General features: G+C 47.5%; 1 protein-coding gene across 2 annotated transcripts in view; it reads right to left on the bottom strand.

Moving 5' to 3' along the window:
• The window catches only part of Ext2 (exostosin glycosyltransferase 2), a 144,858-nt gene that overhangs the window by 107,654 nt on the left and 21,244 nt on the right, over positions 1-15,960 (bottom strand). For both annotated transcript variants that reach the window (XM_046456410.1, XM_046456407.2), the window contains exons 5-7: positions 12,149-12,344; positions 10,292-10,431; positions 6,616-6,709 (exon numbers count right to left, since the gene is read on the bottom strand). In XM_046456410.1, the coding sequence (XP_046312366.1) occupies positions 6,616-6,709; positions 10,292-10,431; positions 12,149-12,344 (430 nt within the window). The remainder of the gene's footprint in view (positions 1-6,615; positions 6,710-10,291; positions 10,432-12,148; positions 12,345-15,960) is intronic.

Raw genomic sequence — 15,960 nt, 5'->3', positions numbered from 1 at the left:
AAGAAGGACTCCAGGGATTGGTCGGCCAGCTCTGTTTAAGGGAGAAGAAATGCAGTAGCTCTACTTTTTTTTTTTTTTTTTTTTTGCAAACCAGGGCTGACCCCAGCCTCGGGCGTGGTAAGCACACGCGCTACCACTGAGCTACACCCCAGCCTGATGAAAGAGACTGGGAAACACAGCTTAGAGTGGCACATAGGGGCTGGAAAGGAATCGTTGGCATTTTTTTAAGGCCCTGAGAATCTAGTTTATGTATATTAAAAAAAAATTCTCGATTTCATAGCTGGGCGGGATGAATGACAGACATTATAATCCTAGAAATTAGAAGTGAAACCTTTCCCACATTCCCCGGAATATATTTCCAGAGATGTGTCCAGCCTTAACTGTCTCAAGCAACCGCTTTTGGGAGAAGACTAGTCAATAAGCAGTCGGCTTGAATTATTGGGAGTTCAGCCCAACCTCACCCACAGTCCAGGTCCAGCTCCGCTGCAGTCTAAACAGCTGTGGGCAGCAGAGCGGGGTGTCTTCCCGCCTGTCCTCACATGCGTGTGGTCCTGGGAGGATTACTTCAAGTCTCTTTATCCTCAGTGTCTTCACATAAAAAATTCCGATTACTCTTCTAACAGCCTATCTCACTCTTCTGTTGAAAGTCTGCTCTGTAAACTACACTTGTGTTGGGGGTGGGGAATGAAGGAGAAATGAACACAGACTGCTGTGTAACTGTCAGGGACAGGATAGTTGAGCCCACATCACCGGAACCTGCAGACAATACAGGGTCTAGGCTGCCAAGGTTTCCAGACACGGGAGGGTTTATACCTTGAAGCGAATCATAGAACACTTCTTAAAAAGAAAAACTTCAGGGCTGGGGTTGTAGCTCAGTGGTAGAGCACTTGCCTGGCATGTGTGAAGCACAAGGTTCAATTCTCAGCACCACATATGTATAAATAAAGACCCATTGACAACTTGAAAAAAAAATTAAAAAAAAAAAAACTTCAACAGTCTATACTGAAAATTTTACAAAGCACATTATATAAGATCCAACATTTTAAAAATATATATGCTAAACAAAATTAAACCTTAGCTAAAAGATTAGGATGTCTATTAGCAACAACTGTGGGAGGAATAAATAGAGACTTCAATGTTCAGATTGATGGCAAGGCTTGTTTGGAGGTCAGAAGCCAAACTATGAAAACCAAACAAACGTGCACTCCTATGAATCCAGGGATTCTGCCATCTTCTGACGATATGCCCAGGACACAGTAAACCCTGAGAAACTGCCTGTGCTTCCGTCAGGAGGCTGCCAGACTGGCATCGCAGAGACCCTAGCTTATAGTCCCCCTTTTTTTCCCCCTTCAGATTTGTGGCTTCTAAACTATGATGACTCTGGAAACCAAATATCATAATCCAATGCGTTAAGATTGTGTGTAAATAAGATAAAATGGGAGCCCCCAGGTAAGGGCTCTTCTATAAACAAAGCACCCGCATGTGGTGCCCAGATCACAGCTAGAGCTCACTTCTGGGAAAGGCATTGGTAGGGAAGACTCCACACACCTGGATTTATTTTGTTAAAAAGAGTGTTTTGACTTTTTCCTAAGCAGTCCACGGTATCTCTGCAGCACAAATAGCTGGTACACTTAGCAGGAAAACCTGAAGGTCTGCGGGATAGGGCAGGGTCACAGGCTGAAGGGAAACTGGCCTTTTAACTTACCCGTGTGTGAAGGCTGGAGAGGAGAGAAGATGCTGAATGTTTCTGCCACCTCAAAGGCTCCCAGCCAATTGAGTACAAAGAAGAGTTCAAAGGCAAGGCAGGCTCCTGACTTCCACCTCCTAGTGTGGCTGAGGGGAGAGGTCACTGCTGGTGGAGCCACTGACCAATAAAAGAATGTTTGGAAACTCTGCTCAACAGATAAACTGGGGATCCACTTACACCTCCCTCCCACCTCACAGACATTCCTAACTATACAGCCCGAGTCCCTCCAGCCTGCCAAGACCCTCGCTTGTCTGCCTTTTCTGGCAGATCAAGGGGCCTGGGATAAGTACGTGCCATTTGACTACAGAGAAATGTTTATTTGCACACCTCCTCCTGCCTTCCAGAGTAAGAAAGTGCCTCATCCTAAGCCTGCTCAGATGCTACTTCCAGTCCATCTGTCCTGATGTTAGCTGACTCCTCCTCCCACTTCAGCCCCTGACATGCTGCAGAAAGCTCATGTCATCCTGTCAACCTTCTCTGAGCGCGTACCGTATCTTCCAGATGACTAGTCCTCATTGTGGGTGGAATACAGATTCCTTACCATCATCCATACTCCCCATGAAAACAACACCTAGGCCTTCAAAAAATCAATTGGCTAGGCTAGCCAGTTAGCTCATAAAGGGCAACCAATAATTCAGCTTCACATTGTTATAACTACTATCCTCTAATGATTTAAGGAACTGTTTAACTCACCCCAAAACCCTCGTGAGCCCCCCAAGGCTGTCCAGTGCCTGTGTGTGGACACTGCTGGCTGGTGGCCTGCAGGAGTGTTTGCCAGACACACTCTTCTCTGTTGCCCTTTCCTCCAAACCTGCTCACCTAACTACAGCACTCACTGAGCTCACAGCTCCAGCCTCACGTTTAACCTCAGGGAGCTGCACAACCACAGCTAAGGTCAAGAGGAAATTTAACTCTTTTCCTTGTCAGGAAGAATGTTCTTCTCCCTTAACAACCGAACTCCCCAGCTCAGTAAGGACCTGGGCCATGTATCCACCAGGCGACTGCAGCCTTTCTGACCCCAAACTTGAAGGTGCAGACTGTTGCTGCAACACCTTTCTCACCAAGATCCCACCCCACAATTCTGGATCAATTCAGAAACTCATTCTCTCTCTCATCCAGGGAGCACAAACCCCTAAGCTGAGCACTGTTTCTTCTTCACTGAGCAGCAAAGAGGTTGACACTCCTATGAAGAATAGCAGCTCAGGGCATTTGGGACTTCTTGGAAAGAGTCACCTAAAAGTGGATGGAGACCTCTGCTGGTGACAGCTGTCCATGCAGCTCCCTTAGGGCCTGCTTCCTCAGCCTCAGTTCATTCTGGCAATCACCTAGGAGCATTAAGCTATCAGCCTCAGGTGCCCCAAAAGGTTCATGCCTGTCTTACAAGACGGCCCAAATCTGTCCTTCCTTAAGAGAACTCACTAAGATGCAGCAGTTTTTCAGAATCAGGTGGAGACTATTTTTTTACTTACTCCTGCCAAGGTCAAGTTAAACAGATGGAAGGAAAACAGAAGGCAAAATGACAAGCATAGTTTAGAAACAGCATATTTTGTTACAGAACAAAAAGAACCTTCACTCTCTTTGCTGTAGTCCCCTAAAGGTCCGTAGGGAAAGTTCTCAGGGCAGGCAGCACGGGAGATGCTGCGGAGCCTCATGGGAGGGAAATCACTGGGAGTGTGCCCTCAAAGGGGCTCACAGACTCTGACCCATCCTCTCTTTCTCTGCTTCCTGACTAGTGGAGTGACCACTCACTCCAAGTGCTTCTGCCATTGCCATCTACTGCCCTCATCAGAGGCCACACCAGGGGGCTGCCAGATCTTGGATCTGAACCTCCAAACCGTGAGCTAAATAAGCCCTTTCTCTTGATAAGTTAATTGCTCAGGCACTCCACTGCAGTGACACAAAGCTGACTAACGCACTCTCTGATCTTACAGATGACACATTATCGATAGTATAGTGGTTTTTCAATTAAAGGAATTTTGTTCCCCTCACCCCAAGAGGGACTTCTGGCAATGTCTAGAGACATTTTTAGCTGTCACAGCTTGGGAGAGGGGAAGATGTTATTGGTATCTAGAAGCACTTGAACCCAGTCATCCTTGATACCTAACTGGGAATTACTTCAACCAGATCATCTCACAGCTAGCTGCTATCACTGTAGTCTAGGAATGTAGGGTTGGAAGGGTTCACAGAATACCAGAGAAAGGGAAGCAAACCAACAGGGCACCAATAGAGAACTGTGGACAGTCAGATAGCAGCACCAGGAAAGAGGGCCCAGGAAGCCCTCCTGTGTAACATGGCATAACTCAGGGTGTCCGCCACCAGAGAAGTAACTACCCCTTGTTAACAGACGTGTTTGGGGGAGAAGAGATGACTACTGAGCTGTTCATTGTCAGGGAGAGCAACAGTCTTGCTGGGACAGGAGTTTCGTGGAGTTCTTAAATAGCTCCAAGGAACATGAGGGATAATTTAGCCAAGCCCTTCATTTCATAAATAAGAAAATGAGAGCCTAGCAGCATGGGTGACTTACCATGGTCATGCAATTAATAGGGACAGAGCCCAAGTCCTCTGACTCCAAGTGTGTCTCTTGGAACCCACAGAGCGTACAGCACCCTGTTTTTAATGATTGCATTCATTCCATCTCAACAGTTCATGACTCTGAGCCCACCACTGAAATGACTGGGGGCTGGCCTCAGGCCCCTAGTTCCTGCAGAACAACTGTATTCAGTGAGCTGGTCTGAAAATCAATGACTCTTTCTCAACCAGAAGGACTGGTAGGGTGGTGGGGAAGAGAGGTAAGTGTATAGGAACTGCTCAATTTTACCTCCCCAGTTTCTTCTTATGGAATATGATTTAGCATGTGATTCTATAATTAGTTTTGTTCATAAATACAGATGCCACAAAACGTAACACAAGGAGTACAAATACCTGATGCTTCTCCTCTACATCAGTTTTAAGAACCACAGGTTCAGAATAAAAATCTAGAGATCTCAAAAGTGATTTTATAATCCTAATGAGGTCAGTAGTAATTAAGCAACAGGGGGAAGCCCAAAAACTTAAAGTAAACATGAGCACACTGTGACACAGCCAGGAGGGAAGCTCATCAACTTCTGATTTGTTTTCCAATCCAATCATGCCAACATGTAGGCTGCGCACAGTGGCATCACCAGTAATCCAAGAGGCTTAGGAGGCTGAGGCAGGAGGACTGAGAGTTCAAACCAGCCTCAGCACCTTAGTAAGGCCCTAAGCAACTCAGTGAGATCCTACGTCTACATAAAATATAAAATAGGTCTGGGGATGTGGCTCAATGCCCAAGTGTCTTCTCTGAGTTCAATCCTTGGTACAAAAAAAAAAAAAAAAAAAAAAGCCAAAATGTTTCACAGATGAGGTTTCTGAGGCTCAGAGTAGGTAGATCCTTGCCCAAGAGCACACAGCGTGCATCCAGCAGAGCTGGCATTCAACACAGACAATCTAAGAACCTACAGACTTAATTGCTGTGTGATAGGAAGTTTGGTATTTCTGTACTTTGGATAATGTCCCAGGGCCCGTGTATAGAGGGCTCAACTCCCAGATGGTGGTACTAGGGGTGGTGGGACCTTTAAGAGGCAGATCCTAGTGAGAGGTCTCCAGGTTGTTGGGTGTACTATAAAAGGGACCTGGTCCCTTCCCCACCACCCTCCCTCTCCGCACCTCCGGCTTCCCAGCCATCAAATGAGCGGATTTGTTCCACTACATTCTCCCTCCATGCTGTGTGGCCCTATGTAAAAGAATGGGAGATGAGACCAAAGCAACAAGAGTGGGAGCTGAGGGAGGGAGGAGTGGTCACCAATACCCAGGCCCAGGGGGGCAGGGGAGCCTGCCAACAGTGCAGCACCGTAACCCAGAGCCTCCTCAGGGCACAGCAGGTGACTGTCCCCCTCACTCAGAAAGAAGCCTGAGGCCCCTTTTCTGGCCAGGGTAACTGCAGGCACCCAAGGGAGTGGAGCCAAGCTGAACAAGGGGATGGGGGAGCCAAGCTGAACCCAAGGATGCGTACCCAGAGCACTCCGGGTTCTTGCCCTGCCCATCTCCTGCAGAGATGTGACAACAATAAAAAGGTTTTAAAAATCTATTTTTAAAAAAGGAAACAGAGCTGGGGCTGTAGCTCAGTGGTACAGCGCCGGCCTCGCACATGTGAGGCACTGGGTTCGATCCTCAGCACCACATAAAAATAAATAAAGATATAAAACAAATTAGATGATTTTTTTAAAAAAAAAAAAAAGGAAACAGAAAAAAACAAATATATTACCAATTTGAGAATAGACTTTTAAATTTCTAATCCCAGTGAGATTTACTCCAAGAGAAGGAAAGACCAGGAGGACTCACCGGGCAGCCCAGAGGAATCCTTGAGGCAGTCAGAGCCGCCCAAGGAAAAGTCTGGAGAGAAAGGCGGAGAAGGGTGAATGCTCCACCAGGCAGGAGGGAGCGTTGTCACCAAGGCCGCTGACCCAGGAAGCGAGGTCGTGTACACAGCACCACCGTCACGTCACAGCCACGCAGAAGCACTGGCGGCCAGACTCCCTGTCTCAGTCATGAGCAGCATCACCTGCTGTGACTGTGAACCTTCTTCCCGCAGGCTTCGACTTGGCGTCCCTGAACCACAACAGGCTTCCCCTAGTGAAGCCTGAACATCCCAGACAGTTACCATTTTGAACCTTACTTGACGCAACTCGCCCGGCCCTGCTCTCCTATCATTTACGTTTGGTGAGCTGACACAGGGAAGAGACAAACCCCACTCTGGCATTTGACTGCTGTCCCTGTGTCCAAGAACCGCGTCCAGCATGTCATCCCCACCCTGCCACCTCCCCACGGGGCTGTTGGCCTTGGCCTCTCACCTGTCTCTGCATTTCCTCAATCTGTCTTTGTGGGATGCTCTGCAGAATGCTGTACACGGCTGACATCTTTTCTTCGGGAACCACCACAGACGCTCTGGACACAACAGAGAAGCAGTGTGCACACATCACCCTCCACAGAAAGCTCTCTTACAGAAAGTCTTGTTTCATTCGTATGAGCAGAAACAACACCCGAGCCTGCTTCAGCCACATCCGGACAGGGAGGTCCTCTCCCCATCCCTCCTCCTGACCAGCCTTCTCCGGGGAGCTCTCAGCAGCTCTCATTCCTCCCTCCACCCCACCGTGGGCCCTGGTCACACTGGTATTCTCTCAGTCACTTCACACCACACTCTGCCCTACCATGGGGCTTGTGCATGTGAATCCCACCTCCCAGGCACACTACTTTCCACTCTCCTTTGTGCTCCCTGCATTAACTGTATTGCCTTCCCCCTTAAGCTGTCTATGAAAATCCACTCACTTATTCAGCATTTATTTATAGAGGACCTACTGTGTGCTGGACACTGGGAACACAACGGGACAAATCAGTCAAGGAAGGAGAGGTGGTAAGCAGGTCACGGGAATGCCAAGGGAAGAATGCTCCAGGCAGGACTAAGCAGGAAGCAGCACGTCAGTTATGTTCCCAGAACAGCAAACAAGCAAGCTGCTACGGCCGGAGCAGAGTAAACAGGATGGAGAACACCAGGAGCCAAGGAGAGACGAGAGGGAGGTCACAGCAAAGCAAATAAGGACAGGGTACTGTCAAATGGAAACCACCAGGAGGTGTTAAGCAAAGGCCTGGCAAGTGTGATTATGCTCCCACAGGACTGTGCGGTCCACGGTGTCAGAACAAACTACAGGAAGCAAGCTCAGGAGCAGGGAGACCTCCAGGACCCCTGCAGAAGCTGGCAAGGTATGCGGACAGGGGAGAGCTGGTGAGAAGGGCGGGGCCGTGCTCACAGAACAGTCACGGTGACAGGGGAAGGGAGGACTCCACGACCGCCTGCAGGACATTGAGTAGAGTTATGCTTGTGTAAATTAATTAAAATCTAACCCATTTCTGCTCACTGGGCTAGTCCATGAGGAGGGAAGCTGCCTGCTCCACTCACCAGCATGGCCCAAGCACCTGGCAGGTTGCCTAGCAGTAACCGTGTGATAAGCATTTATTAAACATGTCAACCATTTCTACTATACAGATGGGACAACTGAGGCTCAAAAAAGAGTAAACAATTTACCACAGTCACATGCTAGCCAGTAACAGAGCCGGTTATCTAACTTAAACCTGGGCCTTTCCACCACTTATCCATAATCACAACTACCCAAGCAGGTCTATTCTCATAGAAATGGGCATTCATGCCCAGCTCAAATCACCAACTCTAAGAAACCCTCACTGACCCACCAACAACAATGGCTACCTCCTTTTCACTTTTCTAGCATCCCGTCCTACCAGGGCTATGTCATGTCACAGTTTTGGTAATTGCTGGCATAGTTGTTTGTCTTCCACTACTAAAAACCATGAGCTTCTGGGAGCAAAGGTTTGACCTTGCACATTCTGGTATCTGTGTTCCTAACAATGCCTGGCAAATAAAAGGTGCTCAATAAATGTTTTCATAGGCAGTTAAATGCTAGAAGTAGCTCATCGCTTCTCTACAATACAGCGAATAACCTCATATTCTTCCCTTTTCTGCGTTTTCACAGCCCCTGTGAGTACATCTGCCATGGCATTCATCACAGAAAGCTGGGCAGGTTGCGCATCCCTCATACAAAAGTCCAAAATCCAAAATGCTCCAAAATCTGAAAACTCTGGAGTGCCAACATGATGCCACAAGTAGAAAATTCCACACTGTGAAACTGTTTCATGCACAAAATCATGTATGACATTTCCTTCAGGCCATAAGGTAGATTATAAAACATCAGTGAGCCAGGTGCAGTGGAGCACACCTGTGATCCCAGCAGCTCGGGAGGCTGAGGCAGGAGGATGGAAAGTTCAAAGCTACCCTCAGCAAAAAAGCAAGGTGCTAAGCAACTCAGTGAGCCCCTGTCTCTAAATCAAATACAAAATAGGGCTGGGGATGGGGCTCGGTGATCAAGTGCCCCTGAGTTCAATCCCCCATACCAAAACAAACAAACAAAAAACTCAATGAATTTCATGTTTAGATCTGGGTCTCTTCCCCAAGATATCTTGTTATGTGTATGCCAATGTACTAAAACCTAAAACACTTCGGGTGCCTAGCATTTTGGATAAGGAATGTTCAAGGGATATTCAACCTTAATCAATGGTTTGTCTTCCCACCCCACCCCACCCCCAGGTCCTTGTCTCCTCAGAAGCAGAAACTGTGTTATTCACAATAGGCTTTCAATAAATATGGGATGAATAACTAAACGAATGAAACAGTGCTATTTAAATTGTTCAAATACCTGTGGAGATCAGACTTGGATAAATATCAAAAAAGCCATGAGATAAAGACAGCAGTCAAGCATCTGAGGCAAGGGCAGGACTGAGAGGGACACAACTAAGGAATCAGTTTGCAACACAAACCACCAAAGTCTCAGGGAAATAAAGCTGAGAACAGTGGGCAAGACCAGGAACAGCACAAGGCAGGATCCCGGTTGTACTTATCCCTGGCGATGTTTCTAAGTATACCCCCAGGCAGAGGCTCTCCAATACCAGCCAGATCATTGTACAAATTCAACAGAAAATCTGTAGCCATGGCAGTCTGTGGAGGCTACAAATCAGGTTAAGGGTGGTTTTAAAATTCAGAATCCCCAAGGATAGGGCCAGAAGTGGTGGCACACACCTATAATCCCAGTGACTTGGGAGGCAGGCTGAGGCTAGAGAATCACAAGTTTGAGGCCTTCCTGGGCAACTTAGCAAGACCCTATCTCAAATAGGGAGGATGTAGTTCATGGAAGAGAGATTGCTTAGCATGCATAAGGTCCTGGGCTCAACCCCTAGTGCCATAAAATAACAACAACAACTCCTCCTCCTCTCAGGTGAGCCTACTCCCCTATCAGCTGAAAACTACTGCTCTTGGCTAGGAGCTGGGAACTGCTTTGTGGAAAAGGCCAAATAGTAAATATTTCAAGTTTGGTAAGCTGCAGTCTCTGTGCAATCACTCAAGTAACATGACAATAGTTTCAATCAAATTTTACTTACAGAAATAGCTATCCTGCAAATTTGGGCCAGAGGCCTCAATCTATGAACTGCTCTAAGCCAATGTGCTAAGTCTCCAGATGGAAAATACAACAGAACAGGACCAAAGGAATACAGGTGGGCCATCCCTTATTCAAAAAGCTAGACCAGGTGCTTAAGATTTTGAATGTTTTCAGATTTTAGAATATTTGCATACACAATGAGACATCTTGGGGACAGGACCCATGACTGAACAAGAAATTCATTTAGGCCTCATATACAACCTACATGCGTGAACTGAAGGTAACTGCACAGTACACCTGCATTTTGACTGGGACCTATCATATGAGGTGGAATTTTCCACTGGTGGCATCATGACAGTGCTCAGAAAATTTCCAATTTTGGAGCATATCTGATTTTGCATTTTCAGATTACGGATGCTCACCCTGTCGTTCTCCAGCCTAGGTACGCATTACAGTCACCAAGGGGCTGTTGATTTCTACTGCTTGCAGACCCACCAGCTAAAGTTGACGAGACGGGAATACCCACCTCTTCCAGTCCAGAACTTCAGAGAAAGGCAGAACATAGGAGTCGGCAATGATTACGGGGACACAGCCAGCCTGCAGCACGTCACTCAACACAGCCTGGCCCAGCCGAGCACCACGAAGGACCACACAGAAAGTAGCCTCCTGCAAGAGCACAAGCAGAGGGTAGGGATTACCAACCAGCCTTGCCATCCCTCGGACCATGAGCCCCTTCAAGGCGTAAAACCAAGCGACACCGAGGCACCTAGATTCAGAAAAGACCAAGATCATAGTTCACACACATCAAACACTGACAAGCTTAAGTGGCTGTGAGCCTTCATGTTGCTACTCTTCAGTGTCATTTAAATGACGTCTGAACTGGTGTTCTGCACGGGTTCAAAGCCAACCAAGTCTTCCTCGGCACAGGCCACCTCATGGGCTCCTGCAGCCTAGCCTCCCTTAGCACTGGTGGACTGCGTGAGCACGCCAGGGCCACTGCTGACACCGCTTACAGCGCTTACCACACCCCCATTGCCGGGGAACACAGGGCCCTCTAGAGGAGCCCCTAAAGGGAGAGATCAAATCGCCACTCATCTTCCTACTCCCGGGGCTTTTAGCAGTGTCTGCACGCAGAAGACATTCAATTAGGAATGCAATGCCTTTGAAAAGACATGAAGACAGACACGTTTAGTCTAGAAACAATGAACCCAATGAAAGAAAGATGTCAAAAAAAAAAAAAAAATCTCTTCTTCACTCCCTCCATTAAATGCCTCCCCACATGTGGGAGTGCTTGTGAAAATGAGAGAGGAACAGAGGAAAGACAGCTGGGGACCATAATAAGGGACGATTCCTTCCCGAACACTCAGTTTCTCCCAGGTTGTACCTCTTCAGAGAAAAAAAAATGTTGAAAAGTAAAACATCATCTAATCTCTAGAGAAAAGGAAAGTTCAGAAATGAAAGAAGGGAAGAAACTCAAAATCCCAAAACCCCCTGGGGAGAGAGGGATGGAGCAAGACCGCAGCACCTGGAGCTGCAGGTGGAAGGCTTGCCGCCCAAGGGGCGCCCACATGTGGACACAAGTGTGATAACCACTTCTCCTGTCTAGATAGGGTTACTAAACTACTCCTGCTCACATCACCACTGTTATCAGTCAGACATTCCAGAGGAAGAGCCACGTTTCTTGAAAGAAAGTATTTTAACAATCTCAGCATGGGCCCGCTCTCAGGAGATTTAAAAAAAAAAAAAAAAAAATCACACTAGCTCCTTGATATTTCTCCTGAACAATTCTGAATTTTGAATATTTACATGAACGAGGCTCATATTCTCCTTCCCCAGCCCCCGTGCCCTTGGATGCTAAACACCTCTAAGACACCCCTAAAGGGATGGTTTGCCTTTGTCTGTGGAGGTACACACAATTGAAGTAAACACCAAAACCAAAATGAAAACAACCCCAAAAACCCTGCACTCCCAGGGAAAGCTGACTGCAGTCTTGTGGGCTAGCAGGGCCGGCAAAGCAAGTTGCCACCTTAAAGAAGGATGTCTCTAGATGGCCCAGGAGCACAGAGGTAAGAGCAAACGCACCTGCCTGCTTTGTCCATGTGGCTTCCTGTACATCTACCAGATCTATACTGGTGAAATACAGTGAGTATCTGAAAGGAGCCTGAACTCTCACAGACCAAGCTTCCTATGAACACAGTAAACCAGACACCCCGGCACCTGGAGGTCTAAGTTCATGGCAAAGAGCAATACTCCATTTTCTTCTCCCTTTGGGTAATGTTCCTAGTTGCATGTGGAAAACAAACAACTTCTGTTTGCTAGGATCAGCTGCAGCCCCGGGAAGTGACCTCTCCTGAGCCCAACAGAGGTCATGAATGACACTCACCTGCAGCACCTGCGGGTAATCGAAGACCTGGTGCTTGTGGCAGCGCTTTCGGACAGAAAGGGCGCCCTCTGAGAGGTTGCTGCACTTATCCAGCACCAACACCGACCCTCCATGTTTGGCCTGCAGAGCATCTAGGTCCTCTCTGTACTCGGGATGGACAGCCATCTGAGAGGACAGGAGGAAGTATCGCCGAGGACTACAAAGAGAAGAGAAGGTGACTGGAAACCTGCAGTTGGCATGTCAGTCAAGGTTAAACAAACTTTGATATTCAACTCACAGCAACAAGTGCTGGCTTACCAGTCTTGATATCCACTGATTTTTGTCTTTTGGAAATTATACTCTGTGGCATTACTGAATATTTAAAATATTACATACTGGAAGAAGATAAGGTATTATTTGTTCACATTCTGAAATAGTATGTAATCATAAAAGTTTTACTTGGGAAAGTTCTCAGTGCGGTAAGGAAGTGCTCATTATATGCCAAGCCTAGACAGCACTCTATGAGTACATGCCTGGAACCCATGCTATGAATACATTTGTGTGCAGAGACACAGAAGCTGACTGACTGGTTATTTGGAAAGAACATCAAAATGTTATCATTAGTTAAATCTGACTCTCGACTCTGAAAAGAAACTGAGAGTTGGCTGCATTCTTCAAACAGGGAGGCGGGGGATTCTACTCTATGGGTAGCACAGTGGAACGGCATCCCTACACCAGGCAGAGGCTCCAAGGAAAGAATCCCCAATGTCAAAGCCACAAGGACAGTAATGGAAGTTGAAAATTAGAAGCAGAAAAATCTATATTCCCAAAGCATGGGTGTCCAATGATGCTTAATAGAATATGGAGGGCAAAAAGGATTTCTAAGAGTCTAATGCTATGTAGATCTTCATAAGAGACAAAAATATGAACATAAAAGCCAGGCACAGTGGCACACAACTGTTGTTCCAGCTAGTCAGGACGCTGAGTTAGGAAGATCACTTGAAACCAGGAGCTCAAGGCCAGCCTGGGCAAAAGGTAGGACTGAACCTCAAATAAATAAATAACAGTGAACACAAAGTAAGTTAGTAAGTCTGAAGTCAAGGGAAAGATTTTGGGGAGAAGATGGAAAGTAATTACTTCCTGGAAGGTAGGTGGGCAGCCCAGACAGTGCCAAAGTCCAGGGCATGAAGGGGAACTACCAGAAATCACCACCAAAGAGAAGGCACGTATACAGCAGGTCCAGGAAGAAATGAAACACCACGGGACCCGCAAACAGCATCGCTTACATCTAGTCCAAACGGCTCAGGCCCAGAGAAACACCAGGGCTCTACGTGTCATGGGCAGCACCATCAGGCAAGCCGGGATGACACCATGCTTCAGGAAGAACCAAAAGCCTGTGGGTTGTGAACTCATCTCCATTTTGCTTGCTTGCTTTTCTCCCCTTAATTTCTTATATTTATTTGTAGCCTCCAGCTGAGGAGAGCCTTACCATAGAAACCCACAGCCAAAGAAGAGACCCTCTCCAGCTGAGGAGGTCAGTTTCCTTCCTAGAGCATGAAACTCCAGGGCAGGGGGCACCAAGCAATAGGTAAGGAAGGTGAACACCTGCCAACCAGGCAGAGCCACTAAATAAGCCCAGAGAGGGGCACGGCATCCTCCACAGCCAGCTCTGTGACCACGCCCCCCCCCAGACTCTCTCTTTTGGCAATTTCTTTGTTTAGCTGAACTAAGAGCAAAAGGGCATTTCCCACATTACAGTTAGGACAGAACAGGGCCAGCAGATTTGCTAGAACTTCACTGTCTAGGAGAAATCAGCTATAGGCAGCCACTTAGGCTTAATGAAAATTAAATAAAATTTAAAATCCAGTTCCTCAGGCACTCTAGCTGTATTTCCAGTGCTTGATAGCCATGTGTGGCTGGTGGCGAACTGAAAACACAAATGCAGGCCATCTTTCTTCGCAGAAAGTTGTACTTGACAGAGCTGTCCTAGGTGGGCTGAGATCCAGAGGTTAGAGGATAAGGTGGAGAGAAGAAAGCTCTGGAAGGCTCATCAGGGAGACAGCTTGTGTTAGATGTACAGACTGGTCCCTTTTCTGCATGGCAGGGATGGTGAAGGAGACAGCGCACCTGGAATGTTGAAGCCAGAGTGAGGCGAGAGCTTCTACTTACTGGAGACCAGTGCATGGCCTGGCACAGGGCATCAGAGCCCAAGAAGGGAGAGCAGGCCTTCTGCACTGGGGACTGGCAATGGGGTAGCTGTGGTGGCCACCCAGCAAGGGATGTGGTTAGGAGGGCAGGTGGGCAGCCCAGATAGTGCCAAAGCCTGGGCAGGCTGCAAAAGTGCCCAGGTGGCAGAAGGATGACAGCAATGGTAGCATCACTCCAGAGGTAGAACTGAGAAGCATGAGGAAGGTGGACCGGGGTGGGGGGACAGCAGTGAAGTGCAGCACGGGAGAGTCTGGGCAGGTGAGGAGGACTTGTGTAGCGTGGGGCGGTGGCAGCAACACCTGATTATGTACAAACATGGAAAGACATGGAAAGGTCCATCAGTCCCCATAAAGACACTGAGGATGACGGGAGCCGGAGAAGGGTACAACCAATATGCAAACAGAGAAGACCAGAAGGCCTTGCAGTGCTGGACAGAACTGGTGGTACCGACACGAATGCACGACTTTCAGATGCACAGACACAAAGATCACACACAAAGATCCACACAGAGATGTCCGTGTGCACTGCCCAAAGCAACTCTTGAGGAGACAGACGCAGAGTTAGATTTCACTGTTAAGAAACAAAGTTCTGTTCCAGACGCTGTTACCAGGAGCACAGGATCCCCACTCCACCGGGCTCTGTCTCCCACATGGACGTACAAATGTGAACAAGAGGCTGACCGTGTTCCCCTGCTGCCCGCCTGCTGGCCCTCCCTGACCCGACAGGCAGTTTGAGAGGGTATGCTCATTTTGGTTTTAAGCAAACGAAATTTAAAGGTGGATTTGTTTTTCTTTCAAAGACTAAAATTACTAGCTACGCCTTTCATGTTTCCTCCCAGCAGCCTGATATCTAAATTTAAGTAAAATCATGCTGAGAACTTGAAGTTGCCCTCAATAGTAATGGAGGTAAACTCCCAATTTAGTTCCTTTTAGAAGGAAAATGACAAGAATTCCAGCTGGGGCCAACACAGCTGTGAGAAGAAGCTATCAATAGCAACAATCCTCGGCTTCCCATTGAAAAACTACTGGGAGAGATTTAAAATAAAAACAAAAACAGCCCTCCCTCCCCTCACTCCTCCTGTAGCCTCGGGAGGTGTGGGAATTCCCTCAGAAAGCAACTCTCACGTAGGGCAGCAAAGCCACCCTGCCCTGGCCCAGGTTCCTGGAAGACGTGTCTTTATCTCTGTGGTTGTCCTTTGTTTGGGGGACAGGGGTTCTCTATGAAAGCAGTGCCTCTGCTGCCAGACTGGACACAGGCCAGAGAGCAGAGCCCAGCCAGGCTGCTGAGACCCAGCCCTGGGCCACAGTGGAGGGTGGTACCCACAAGCCCCCCGCCCCCCCCCACACACACACAGCCCTCCACTGACACTGCACCAGGTTCTTTACCCAATGACTGAACCATAGAACTTTACACACTAACTGAAACCTTCAGTGATCTAGTTAAAGATCTTAAATTCAGTATATCTATACATATAAACTAGAGTTCAAATTACTAGGAAAATACCACCAATATAACAGTTTAAGTCTCTGACATTAATTATTTGAAAATGATCTTTATTGCTCCAAGTGGTCTGTTCTCCTTTTTGTTTTGACTAAATCTTCTCAGTGTTTTCTTCCCTGGATTAA

The sequence above is a fragment of the Marmota monax genome, unplaced genomic scaffold (assembly GCF_021218885.2).
Source record: "Marmota monax isolate L192 unplaced genomic scaffold, Marmota_monax_Labrador192_F-V1.1 WCK01_AAM20220418_F8-fsc00047, whole genome shotgun sequence".
Lineage (NCBI taxonomy): Eukaryota > Metazoa > Chordata > Mammalia > Rodentia > Sciuridae > Marmota > Marmota monax.
Note: the sequence above shows the minus strand (reverse complement) of the source record. Positions and strands in the feature narration are given on the sequence as shown.